Source organism: Colletotrichum godetiae (assembly GCF_030913485.1).
Source record: "Colletotrichum godetiae strain CBS 193.32 chromosome Unknown BDP55scaffold_28, whole genome shotgun sequence".
NCBI lineage: Eukaryota > Fungi > Ascomycota > Sordariomycetes > Glomerellales > Glomerellaceae > Colletotrichum > Colletotrichum godetiae.
In genome coordinates, this window is record NW_026851276.1 from 284,539 (window position 1) to 297,774 (window position 13,236).

Sequence of the window (13,236 nt, forward strand, 5' to 3'; positions counted from 1 at the left end):
GACAGGGAACCATTTCGGCCGGACTTGACCCCCTCTGCATCACCCGAAACTTCGGTTGCGGTTTCTTTCAATCGGAATGGTCGGCCGGACCTACCTTATCAACATGGGGTTCCACTCGATGGGTAAGAAAAGGATCACATCATATATCATCTTTTTTCTCGATCCCCCATCACCGTATTAGTCGGCCTACATGATTTGCCCTTCCCTTACATACACGGCTTGTCAAATGAAGCATACTTTGGCAACGTACTTTTCTGTCCCACTGATCATCTATGTTTATAAACAGGTCACTGACGAAGTATGGACATGGGTGAGATGGATCGCTCAGGGTAATACTTCTGAATTTTGCTAACCTCGTTTCCCCTTTTCCAATCCTTTTCCCGATCCGATAATCCCCCTCGATTCTATTGCGTTGATGGCCCTTTTCCCCTTTCCTCTCCATTCCCTTTTCCACTTTCCTTTTTCTCTCATTTTCCCTTTGGACTTTTTACCTACTCGTCCTTTTTTCACAGACGTGAGCCTGGAAGCTTTCGCTGTGAAAGTCTAATGTCGTTACTCTTGGGAGAAACAGGGAGAGGAAATAACAGGAAGAAAGAAAACCGTGAATCATGAAGCCCATGGCTAGAAAGAAGAATAGCAGTCCCAAAGTCTATCAAAGTCATGCCCTGGCTGCCTGCCTGCTTAGTCGTGAAAACGCTCGTTAAAAAAATAAAAAATAAAAAAAAGACATGAAAGCGATGCCGCCGTTCGCTGATGCAAAAATTCCCAATGCAAATGAGATGCCTACCATCTCAATAGGGGGTATATCCGTCGTCCCTTCGCATCCATTCCTTCCCATTTCCCATACTCTCCTCTTCTCTGTTCGAGCAGCGGGCAAGGTAATTACGATTATCATTACCCATTGCTGCTTTGGTTCTGGCCTCATCTGTTTCAGTGTCGAGGTCAGACCGGTCTAAGCCCGCCACATCACCATAATTGTAGGTGATTCGTACGAGGACATGTTCGTGAGAATTGCGTCTTCATCTGCCCTGGGGTCGATGGCAAAGGCAGTGATTCTGTGTTGTGAACGTATGTGTGCTGCTGCCGTCACAGCAATCAAGAGCTGAGCGCAACGCCAAGTTCAAGCATAAGCTTTACAAACTTGGCATGTAACTCAATAAAAAAGTCGGGCATGCCGACAAGCTCAGCGAGGCCTCGGGCCTTGAGAGAGACACCGCCGGGACCACCGCCCATTCTCCTTGAGAAGCCACCACCCCCCGTAAGGAAGCTGCTACCACCACGGTCTTGTCCTTCTCGTTCGGGCTTGATCATCGTAGGATAAGAACTGTGGTGCTGGGGTCCCCCGAGGGGGCTGGCTTCGGCAGCCTTCTCGGCCTCAGCTTCAGCCAACTGTTGTATCCAAGAGGCAAGATCACGGAAAGCGGCAGCCATGAAACCAAACGTCTTCATCGCCAACCGCTCCTTGTGTGTGCTAAGAGCTAGAAATGCATAGACACGCTTGTGACCGCGAGCATGCATATCTGGGATACGAAAAATGTATGCTGTCGTGTAGCCATTGACTGGATCGCCAAAGAAGATGGGGCCCCCGGAAGCTGCTGCCCCGGCGCTATGTGTCGTGACAAAAGCTGGCATGTTGCTCGACTGTGGTGATGCACTTGGCGTTGGGTTTGCCGGGGCACGGGGTAATGTTTCTAGAGAAAGTGTTCGCAGACACGATGATCGCACGATCGAGAAAGAAGCTGGGATGAGGGGTTCGTGGGTCGAGGTATAGTCGAGGTAGTGCGTGTGGCTTACATGTCTACCTGATGACATGCTAGATCGTGTTGTCGTAGAGCCTGTTGCCCTTCGGTGCATTCGTTCGGGTTGGCTTTCTCCATCGGTGTCGCTAGCAGACGATGCTTGAGAGGTGGGCGGCGATGCCTGCCCGTAAACCCTAGCGTAGGGAGCGCGAGTGCGCAATGTAGGTCCCTTTTCGGCCTTCAAGTCATTCTTGTCCTTGCCGCCCTGTCGTTGCGGTAGCGTCAACGCGCAATTCTCGCAAGGGCCGGCGCGCTTCGTAACGTAGTCGTCGTAGGTTCGGCGAAAACTCGAATCTCGTCGTGGCTGCTGTTGCTGTTGCTGCTCCGATATCCGGCGGGGGCTTTCGGGTGGGGTCTCGATTGCGGAAGGCGACAGAGGGGAAGCTGGCGAGTTCAGGGTCGAGTTTGCTGAAGAGGCGCGAAGCATGGCGGCGCGCTGGATTTGGGTTTCATTTTCGGAAGCAGGTAGAGATGTACTGCGGTGCGAATTGAGGTGCATCTTGCGCAGCGCATCCGACATGGCCACGGTCTGGTTGAGAGATCCAGCCGCGACTGGGGCGCTGGTCCGGGGTCGGAGCTGATCTTGATCGGCATAACCGGCGGCACCATCATCGAAGCATGTTGTGCATGGAACTGGCAGGCCCTCGGTGACCATAAGCGGGGTCGGACCATGTTGGTCACAGTAGTGAGCGAGGCATAGCTGGAGGCCGGTCATTAGCGACAGCGAATCTGGTGGTTGATTCATGGTTGCAGGGTGTTCGCGAGGAGTGGCGAAGGTATGCTCAAATGACGGGACACGCATCGTGAGAGTACAGAGGCCTTGGGAGTGTGTTTGGTAACAGAGAGATGCTCTGCAAAAGGTGGAGGAGAAGGGATATTAAGCAAAGGGTGCCGCCATGACAATGTCACGAAAGGGTCGAGGTACGGGAACAGCTTATAACAGCCGTGGAGGTGAGAGTAGACGAGAGTAAATGGGAGCGAGTCGTGTTATGCGCCCGAGGGTAGAGTTATACGTATGAGAGGCAGGGAAGGGCGAAGGTGCATGGAAGAGGCCATGGCGGCGCAGTCTTCCTTTCTTATGGGAAGTTCAAAGGGGGTCTGGGTGGTGAATTGGGCATTGGAAATGATGGGGGAGGACAAAAAATAAGATGGAGGGGTGGCTAATTAGGGGACGAGTATCCGTACTCCGTAGTGTAGAGGCGTATGGAGACATGGGAGTAGATAGGATGGGATGAGATGAGAAGTTGGGCAAGGTGAGGCCGGTTGCAACAGGCAGGGCCCCGGTCGTGGGGGATGCTATCCTGATTGCCGGTGTCTCGTGTCGGGCTTGTCTGAGTGTCTGGGAGCGACGGGGAAGACGGGGAGGATGGGGATGTGCACTGATATGCGGGAAGCGGTGAGGCGGTGAACGAGCGGCTCTCGCCAATAACACGACGACGGTCGGTCAGATTTGACGGCCAGGGACAGCAAGAATGCTGCAATCCAGATTGGCCAAGGTGGTAGTCATGGTCATGGTCCATGGGAAACAGACAGGCAGGCCTTTTTTTTTTTTTTTTTTTTTTTTTGGTGGTGGTGGAGGTGGTGGTGGTGGAACATGATAAAGAGGCAGCGCAACGCAGCATTAAGGAGAGACAGAGAGAGAAGACAAGCTTACTATGGATGTCATGACGTACTCCCTCTCCCCAGGCCGAATCCGGGTCGTGTTTGTGTTTCGCCAATGAAGAGATAAGCGCAATCAAGCCCAGGCCCAGAAAGGGGGGAAGAGAAAAGAAAGGCTGTCCGTCTGTCGTAATAAGTCGTAAGAAACCCAAGCAAGGGTTGTTGCACTTTGGTCTTCTGTTTGGGGGCGATTTTTTTGGTGCCACGCGGGATGGCGGGATCGCAGACTGGGAGAGTGAGAAGTGATTAGAAAGAAGCCTGGGAGGATGGCGAGTCGGAGCAGGAAAATGAATTAAAGTGGTGTTTCTCGAAAAAGGCGCATGGATAAGACGGCAATGATAAGTTGTGTGTGCGCGCGCACCTGTGCCTCTCTTGTGTGCGTATGTGTGTGAAGGAAAAAAGAGTAGCAAGTGAGGAGTGAGTTGAAAGAGTAACGAGAATGAGAGTGTGTAAGAGAGAGAGGCGAGTCCAAAGTGGGTGTGTGTGAATAAGTGGGTGTGAGGGAGGTGTGTGGTGCGGATGCAGTAGCCACGATCCCCAAGTGCAAGTGCAAGTGCAAGTGATGGAAAGTGCGACTGCGAAGAGATGCCGAGAGAGATGGGAGGGAAAGAGCGAGCGACAACCGGCCGGGTACTTACACCAAGGTACCCTACCTTGTTGACGACGGGAGGACGAGGACAAGGACGACGAGTGATCGATCTGCTGCTCTCCTCTGAAAGAGCCGTTGCCGCGAACGCTAACAAGACGCAGACCCAGACTAAGCAGCAACGATGGGCGGGGATCCCGGAAAGTGCAGGTTCGTTGTCGTATGAGGAGCGTGGAAAGTCCCGGCCGGATGCGATGCAGGGCGATTTCGATGCTGATGGAGGGTTTCTGGCGACTTCTAAAGTCTAGTCCAGCAGGCTAGGTAGGATGATGGGACGGCTCACGACTGGTGTGGTCGGTCGTCGATGATGCTAGCCAGTATTAACCCACTCTCAAGTCTGGGTATGAATGTGTCTGAACTCGGTGGCTACAATCGATGGGAACCAACGGCGGGACTGACGGGAGATGGTGAACGACGTCTTGAGCTACTGCGTAGTTCCAGGTGCTAGCAGTGATACCCCAATGTTTCTGACAGAGACGATGGAAATCGATACGACTAATCAATCATAGAATTCTGAGGATGCTGGTTGACAATGACACGCGCACTAGTAATGACTCGATGCTGAGTGGCTGAAGACGGTCACAGAACGACAGAAAAGGACGACGACGAGAATCTCAACGGGGTCAGCGGCGACGGCAAGGTCAGTCTAGTTATTCCCACATCATACAATTCTTCACTCATCGTGTGGAATGAACGCGGCCCCATTGAGGGGTGAGGGGGAGAAAAAGTCAAGGCGATTCTTCATGTGCGGGGCACGTCAGGGAAAATAAACAACCCCGTGACATGGACGATGAATATTTTCCTACCATTATCGTGGGCTTCATCCACCCAGATGCTCCTCCGTGGTTGATGGGTACCTGCCTGGCCTTGAGTTCTGCCGACAGCTCGGGACTGGGACCTCGGACACAACTGCGATTGGGTACTGGCAACGACCAGGGACTCGAAGAGATGGCAACAAGAAAACACTACCAAATGGCAGGCTGAGTACTTCGTACTTCCATGGACGAGAGACCTGGGCCTTGGAGACCAAGACGTGGGACGACCTGGACAATGGGGCCGGGCTGTTGACTCGCTCTAGAACTCGGAAATACCCACCCAGGCCAGAGGAATCCCGTCCTATTTTTGAGTCCTTTTGAGTTTTTGACGAATTCTTGTGAATTGCTACTCATTGTCTCTTACTGTAATAACTCGAAGGCCGTCTTGTCGTCGCGTGCCAGTGGAGACGGAACGAAGCCTTGCTGGGAAATGGGGACGTTTCAATGGAGACAATGAATTCTTCGTATGTAAAGCGTTGCTCTATAGCGGTGCGCTAACATCCAAAGGAGATTCGCGGCGGAGTAGGGGTCGCAGAGGCCAAGGTATGCCGGGAATTGAGAGTGGTTGATTCGTTTCTGAGCATGTCCAGCATGGTTTGACCGCACCTTAGCTGCTGCGGACGCTCATGTAGGTAGATGCGCCGTTGTGGTGCAACTACTCCGTCAAACGTCTCTGATCCAAAATGAGAGTGGAGGAGACGAAACTGACTGAGGCATTATACGGGCCGCAAGGCAATGGAGTTGCAGGCTGGCCGCGCTAGGTAGAGTAGAGTCAAGTTCCGAGAGTTGCAATTATGATTCGCAAGGCGGTTTGAGACAGATTGTCCGGCCGGTCGTCATGAAAGAAATTGAAGAATAACCCCGTCCCCAGGATACGGATACCGAGTACCGTTCCGGAGTGTTTTGCGGCGTAGCTATTCGCGAATAAGTCGGTCAAAATTCCCACGAGCGGCGAGCAATTGCCAATGGCAGAGCAGAGCCAAATAAACTTCGCACGTTCTCCGTTGCGGTCACGGGTGGTTGTAGCCTCGTAGGGAACAGTGCTTTGCATCCCAGGTTGCTGAGTATTCGGGATTCTTGACGTTCCAAGAATTCCCGAGCCCAATGTCCCTGCCCTGGTTCAGCTTTCTTTTTCCTCGTGTCTCTTGTTGCCCGACCCGACAGTGGGAAACCAGGGTTGTGTTGTTGTTCTCCTCTTCCTTTCTCGAGAAAATGGGGAGGGGGGGCCAAAACCCGACGCAACCGCAAGCAGCTGACTGGACTGAGAAGGACCATAGCACTCCAGTCTCCCAATCTTCCCCCCTGATCGGAAAGAAGCAGTATCCCTGTCGGCCGGATGTGGATAGTGGACAAGAGGGCTGCAAGCAAAGACCCAGTTGGACCGCGAGTGGCAGGCTTGCTAGGATGTGACTTGGCGCAGTGGAAGGAATTCAAACGAGGGGTAGATTTGTCCACATCTTCCAGAAGCATTCCAGCGAGTGGGCTGGAACTTGGGGACCAGGAACGGTGCACGGTCGCCAGTGAGTTGCAATGCACGATGGCACGGTCAAAGGAAAAGGCGGGTTTTCTGGTGACGTTGCCAATTGCCTCGCCATCTGCTCTGTAAGCAGGCATTTGAAAGGACTTGAGCTTCGGGCAAGGTCCTGGTCTGCTCCACTAAACGGTTCGGAATAGCTTGCAGAGTCGTTGTCCAGATGGATGTGAAGACCAAGTCAATTTGGCCTGGGGTTTGCGGGTGAGGATACCCCGTTAATACTTGATGGTGACCGATGGCGGCCGGCAGCGAGTGACCTGTATGAAAATAGCTGCTTGGCAAAACGTGAGCTGTATCCGTACACGAGTTGAGGTCCCTCAAATTATGATGGTGTTCTACCACGGTCATCGGCCGACCCAGCACAGAAAAGGGGGATCGAGGCGTGCGAGTTCGGGTCCCTGACTTCCTTGAGGTTTGTGGTGCTTGTTCCGTTTGGACTCTCGGTGTTTCTGTCTTTTCCTGGTGGATTCTCTCTCTTTTTTCTTTCTTTTTTCCCTTTCTGGATGTTCAGATGCAGGGTACCTAGGCATCGACCGAGGCAGGCGTAGGCGCAGGCGCACGCCGCATGTTGACCCCCCCCCCCCCCCGGACAAGTCACAAGAGTTGCTTCCGGAACACGACGGTGCAAAAAGTGAGAAAGTTGAGTAAGGTAGGTAGGCATACCTTAGGGGTCTTGGTAGATGAACGGGGCAAGCCGCAAGTGAGGAGAATGGGAGACCTTGTCAAAGTTGCGTCGTCTTCGCGACTGAAAATTGGTAGGATCCCATCTCGCCCAAAGGTGCTCCTTCCCTCTCGAGTGTCGAGTTCGCGCATCGGTCTGGGGTTTGGTTTCGCACGAGTGAGAGTCAGGAAGGAGGGGATGAGGTAATGCGGGGCTCTGTGGCTCTTTCCCGCCCGTACGGAGTCGCGGACTGTGGTCGGGACCTCGTCACTCGCGCCTTCCGTTCAGACTTCAGAGTTCACGTGGAAGGTACGGATCCTCTGTACCTGCCCCGTACACCTTGTCACTTGCATCTGCACATTCCTAAATGCTCAATCTTGACCTGCCATTGGACGCCACCGGATCGCCAGCACCGCTCATCAGTGCAAAGTGCAAGAGCGGTGCAGCGGTGCAGGTGCAAACAAGTAGGTGCAGTAAAGTGAGGTGCGGCAGGCGCAGACATAAGGTAGGCAGCCGCGCAGGGTCCCAAACGTCCGGCTACCTTACTTTACCTAAGTACCTTCACCTGAGCTTACAGGACTTTTCCATGCAGTTGCTACTTTTCCTGACCTCAAGTTGCACATCTCAACTTATCCAAGTGTTTCGGCGACAACACGTCTCGGGGCCGAGAACCGGTCAAGCTTGTCTTGGACTCTCTCGGTCCATGCCTCAATCCCGATCCATGGTCCATCTACCGTACTTCGTACCCATCGCCAGAGAATGAATGAAAGCCAGCCAGCCTACTTTACCTTGGCTACATGTGCCCAAGGTGGTCTAGCACTCGGGTTAGCACTTCCTGATTCCCTTCGACCTACCTTAGCCCTGCTTAGCTCCTAACTGTCAGTTGTCACTGCTGCCTCTCAACTTGCTCGACTGTTACTGACCGCATCGCCTTGTCATCGTCATCTCAGCTACGGATACCCGTACCTTGGGTAGGAAACGCAGAGCTGGTCTGTCATGTAACTTTTCCTTGAACTCTTCACCTCCAACGCGGCTGGCGCTAACCCCAACCAGCAAAACCCCAACGGGCAGCGTTTGTCTCTCCTGAGTCTCCTCCTTGCTCACTTACGCAGCTCCGGAAACATTACCGGCGGCATTATGTACTAGCGCCTTCTTCCTTGACTCGTTTGACCGCAAAAGGACATTGGGACTTCACGTATCAAAACACCAGACGAAAATACGTCCGACACACTTACACTCTACGTGCAGAGACTTGACGAGATTCCACTGGGACCTGCAAACTCAATCCGGTCGTCCCAAGTCCTTTTCGCCAGCACGTCGGCATAGCGATCCTGTGTGTTTCCATTTATCACGCTCAGATCCGGCCTCGTCATTTGACCCCAATATCAACCCCTGTTTTGCAAAGAACCTCAACTACGGATACATCTTTAGGCCACAACACCCATACCAAGCATGTGATTGTTTGATCAGAATCCTGGTCCGTAGTCCCAACTGACTCTGTCCCTCACCGGGCCAGGCACGGGCGAAGACTTGGATCACCCATGGAAACAAAAGAAAACTTGTCATGTCGTTGAAGCTCAGGAGAGTAAACGACACGTTTTCTACGTGTAATGGCAGTCTCCGTCATACCGCATACTGCTACGGCGGTGTAGATGTGCATTGGAGCCTCATTGCTCTCGTCACCGCTTACTTTGGGGCGGGCTTACATGGCAGATATTTTATCAGCTCAGCTGAGCTGCGACGTCGCTTCGGCCCGGGATATCTCTAGTCTCCCAAACATGGCCATTTGCCGGTTCTTCACCCGTATCCGCAACGCTTTAAACACTTTTCAGTGGCAACCACCGACCACATTCTGCTACTCCAAACCATGAGTCCGCACTCGACTGCTGGCTAATACAACGATAGAGAACGCTGCCAATGCTTGGTAGATTCAGGAACATCCGAGAGATTAAGGAAGTCTTCCGGCTGGTCATAAAGCAACGCTCAGACTCGACACATGCCTTTCGCAGCTGTCAATTCACTGCAATTACCTTTCCCCGGATCCCCTCACCTGCGCTGCCGGACAAGTCACAATTGGACTGCTTATCTCGACTTCATGCTTTCTGTTATCCGCAAATCAGATCATCAGACAACTGACAGGAATTGTCCCGACTCAATCTTATCCCATGGTCTCTGTGACTCGGTTCTACGCTCCCTCATTCACTTAGTCTCACCGCTCAACTTGACCTTACCTCAACACCATCCATCCAAGACACCTCGCAACCTGCATCACGGGTCGTGGCCTCTTTCCTGAGGACCAACTATCCCTGTCGTATGGAGCCTTGCCCTCCTCTTATCCCAATACAGCCTCGCTTCTGCTCCCAACTGCCACCCGCTGGGCCAACTCATCTCACCCACACCATCATCGGTCTGCATCCACACACACACAAACTTATACTCACACACTCACACACCTGCGCTGTCAAGTCCACACCGCCCAAACCTTCCGCCGACCTTGAATTTCGTCCATATAATTGTCTGGGGAAAGCTTCCGTGGCCCCGCGGTGATAAAGGCTAAGTTCCAAATCCTGCGCGATGTTTGGGCGCTTGGCCTGACTGAGCTCAAGCTCTATGATTCGGCGCTCGCGGAAAGTGTCGTCCGTGATCCGGAATTAAGGATTCAAACAGCCTTCTGGTAGGCACTGAAAGACTGTCACTATCTACACTACCGGGACACCCTACAGCTAGGTACGAAAATTGGATACACACGCAAGCATTTCTTCGAACAGAACTCACTCTACTCCTCTTCTTTCACTATAACTTTTTTTTTTTGCGCCCGCCCGTCTTCAATCAGGCCGCTATCCGTACCCTTGACGATGATGATCGACTTACAAGAGACTCGCTTTTCAGAACAGCAGCCGGCGGCGGGACGTAGCGTAAGCCACCACGCATTGCAACGTCTGGGCAGCCCAGGGTTAAGGAGATCGACTCGCTCTCGGTCCTCAACGGGAGAGATGCTCGTTCTGGCCGGTATGGCCGTCCAACCTTGCAGCTCTCGATGCGCCGCTACCATGTGTCAGGCCCTCGCTTCGGTGAGCGTGCCGGCGCCGTTCTATGCCAGTCTTGGGCGAAGGAAAACGCACAGACATCTCTGGATGGTCCATACCACGCTGATATTGACGGCGCATGCGACTGGACGTCAATCTACACATGACGGTAGTATCCCCTACATCATCATTCCCAGAACTGGACCGCCAACGGGTTGCTCGCAAGCTATAGGAACCTAGCGGATTGTCTCGCGCATGCGCTGGCTGAACCGCAGCGGGCAAAAGAGAACAGCCGGCTGCGCCCTCCCACTCGTGCTTCCGTGCGCCGGCTGCATATCCGGATCTGGGGTTTTCGAAGGGCCACTCATTTGCTGGTTCATCTCGTCTCCCCACACCCCCTGCCGTTGTAACTTGTGATGAGCTGCGCTACTTCGTACACCTCGCATCAAGTAGCCCGACATGCTCCGTGCTTTTCTGTCGTGTAACAACGGCACAGGATGTCACTGCAGTATAGCTCATCTGCTTCAAGTCTTTCTCAAGATGTTGGTCGCTTCCGAAGGCTGACGAAATGGGCTAGCCATACGTATACCACCACCTTTTCAAAGAAGAAGCGAGGGTTCCAACGACGGTCACACAACTGCCGGGCCAAAGCAGTATACGAATATTCCTGAGACTCGCGGTCTTATGCTAGCCACTAGAAATAGGTCCTTCTTTGCTAGTCAACGGCAAGAGCAGACAGCGGAGAATTCAGATGTTTTCGTCGCCTGCTACCAGCAGGGCGGGACGGTCATAACGACCCCCCGGAATACCAAGACAAACCGGCCCTCAATTAGCCGTGCCGGTCCGAAATGCCTTCATCGTCTACACTCCCGAGGTCCACATCGGATCATCCAAGCCATCCTCCATCTCATCTTTTTCCTCTTGTGTCCACCAAAACCGGCCAAGAAATACCTGCAACTGACCATCGGCCGGTGTGAAAATGGTCTCCACCAAGACCAACTTACGACAAGCAGGATAATACTCGACTCTCGGCAGAAAGCCCTCGGCGGATGGTCACCAAGCATATTTCTCTTTGATTCCATTGCCCGTCTCTCTCCCGGCGGCCGGCCGTTGGCCTAACTAAGTCCAACAAGGGCCTCTCCACCCGCTGTCGTGGATGACAAGGGTTCGCAATCCCAGCGAGCTGGCTTCGTTCGTGCGCCTTGATTTATCCGGTCACTCTTTCCTTTCAGAGTTGATTACAAGGAACGTCTGGGCTGTTGAATCTGCTCACTAAAGTTCTCTCGATGGCCGAGCATTTGTACTTTGCCAATATCGAAACGTCAACCGTTGATACCGACTTTTGACCAATATTGCTGGCTAGGCCCTTCGACATGCTGCCTTGACGACCTCATGGAACATTGGACTTTGGCTGCCTGGCATAATCCTAATTTCTTTCGTCACTATCACATGGGGACCTGGGGTAAAGATAGAGCGCGGCCTCACCCTTCCGCGAGCCCGCCCTCATCTTCGATGCATGTTTCTTACAAATTACGGCACTATTGGCAGATAAACGCTGCGGATTGGGTTATGCGTATCTCTTTTTCTTCGCGAAAACTCCTTCCCCCGGACCACCCCAGAGACGCAGAGACGGCCGCCGCCCCCTCCTCACCCTTCCTTTCCCGTCCACGACCACCCAACCCCGGGGCGGGAAAAGGAGGGCTGCTGACCAACAACCCCGGTTCGAAATCTCACACCGAGACGGGAGTCCCCGGAACCGGTCAGCGCGATGGGATGTCATTCCCGCCCGCTCCCCTCCATGTGACGGTGACATGCCATGTCGAATTGTCGATGAAGCGTGAACGGGCGCACAACGCCCCGCTATTGATGCCGGGGACAAGAGGAAACGTGATTTTGAGTTTCTCGATTGCAAAAGTCGATTCTTTCCACTGGGAGCAGGATTTCCACCACGCATCCCGAGGCTTCTGCCGACCGAGGGTATGTCTGGGGTCGGTCCGAAGGTTGTCAGTTGGCTCTTATTTGTAGCCTCATGGAGTTAACACATGGCTTACTGACTTACTGAGTGAGGTTCCCGGGCTGAAGACATATCGCCGATTCCGAGGCAGAGGGAAAAGTATACGCATAATGATACCTCGTTGTTGTAGTTGTAATTTGTCGTTACTGCTCATCCACCCTTGCCCATCCATCCATCCATCTCTTTCTTGCGAAAAAGGCCGATTCCGTGAAAATATGAGCTATCATAATACAGGGAATCGGAGCGCCAGGGATTGAGGGGGATTAGATCGCCCGCTTCTTCGTTGAAGAATTTCATGTTCTCTCCCCTCCTAGTCCCCCCCCTCCTCACCCACCCTCCATTATTGCCTCTGTCGCCCGGACGGATCCTGCCGGTTGAAGACTTTCGTTCGCGGTTGACCATAGGGGGTAAGGTGAGTAAGCTAAGTAGGTAAGGTAAGGTAAGAAAGGATGGGAATGAGGGAAGGGGGGCGCCAGCTACGAAAGTAGAGCTGTATGCTAAACGCTGCATCCTACCCCCTTCCGCCTCTACTTGAGCCATCGAGTAGACAAGCAGGTAGGTAAGGCAGGGTTGGTTAGGTTATGTTATTCAACAATAGCTTTAGTGTCCGCTGGCCCAGATAAACATAGAGATTGGAAGCCCAACGGGTTAATTCATGCTGGTAGATTGGTGCTTTTCCTGGAAACAAATGGGCAATTACATTATGCCCCATCCTGCCTTTGCACATTCTGCGAAGCTACATCAAGTTTCATTGCCGGCTCTCTTTCTTTTTCCGCAGAAGGGGGAGGGGGGAAGATGCGAAAATAGTCAAGATATGGAAGAAAGACAGACCCAGAAGAGAAACGATTCAACTTGGTTGGCCGCATCAGCTTCCCTAAGCTCACTTGGCAGCTTATAGTCGTAAGCTTGACTTTGAAGGGGAAAAGTCTTTTGCAGTTGTTTCTTATCATAATGATAACCTCTTGCCCTGATGGAGGGGGTTATACATGTGTATTTCACGGACAGCTATGTGGTTCCGCTCTAGGCGGAAGGGGCTCACCCAAACCGCAACTACTCCTACAACATCTGTTACATGTCATGAA

General features: G+C 52.9%; 3 protein-coding genes across 3 annotated transcripts; 1 reads left to right on the forward strand and 2 right to left on the reverse strand.

Annotated features, from left to right (window-relative positions):
- Positions 1-1,095: 1,095 nt before the first annotated feature.
- On the reverse strand, positions 1,096-2,514 carry BDP55DRAFT_555389 (vesicle coat protein; the record flags this gene model as incomplete). The annotated part of the gene is made up of 1 exon (XM_060569490.1): positions 1,096-2,514. One exon carries the CDS (start codon positions 2,512-2,514, stop codon positions 1,096-1,098), a length of 1,419 nt encoding a protein of 472 aa, XP_060427949.1.
- Positions 2,515-5,852: 3,338 nt separating this feature from the next.
- Positions 5,853-6,533, reverse strand: BDP55DRAFT_633556 (uncharacterized protein; the record flags this gene model as incomplete). The annotated part of the gene is made up of 1 exon (XM_060572573.1): positions 5,853-6,533. The coding sequence occupies one exon, from the start codon at positions 6,531-6,533 to the stop codon at positions 5,853-5,855; it is 681 nt and encodes a 226-aa protein (XP_060427950.1).
- A 4,863-nt stretch (positions 6,534-11,396) lies between these two features.
- BDP55DRAFT_194535 (uncharacterized protein) lies at positions 11,397-12,235 on the forward strand. Its single transcript, XM_060565901.1, has one exon. It carries the CDS (start codon positions 11,533-11,535, stop codon positions 12,163-12,165), a length of 633 nt encoding a protein of 210 aa, XP_060427951.1. The 5' UTR covers positions 11,397-11,532; the 3' UTR covers positions 12,166-12,235.
- The last annotated feature ends 1,001 nt before the right edge of the window (positions 12,236-13,236 follow it).

What these genes read in the sequence shown, in the direction of transcription:
- BDP55DRAFT_194535 (XM_060565901.1), top strand. Translation starts at nt 11,533, where the DNA reads ATGGAACATTGGACTTTGGCTGCCTGGCATAATCCTAATTTCTTTCGT.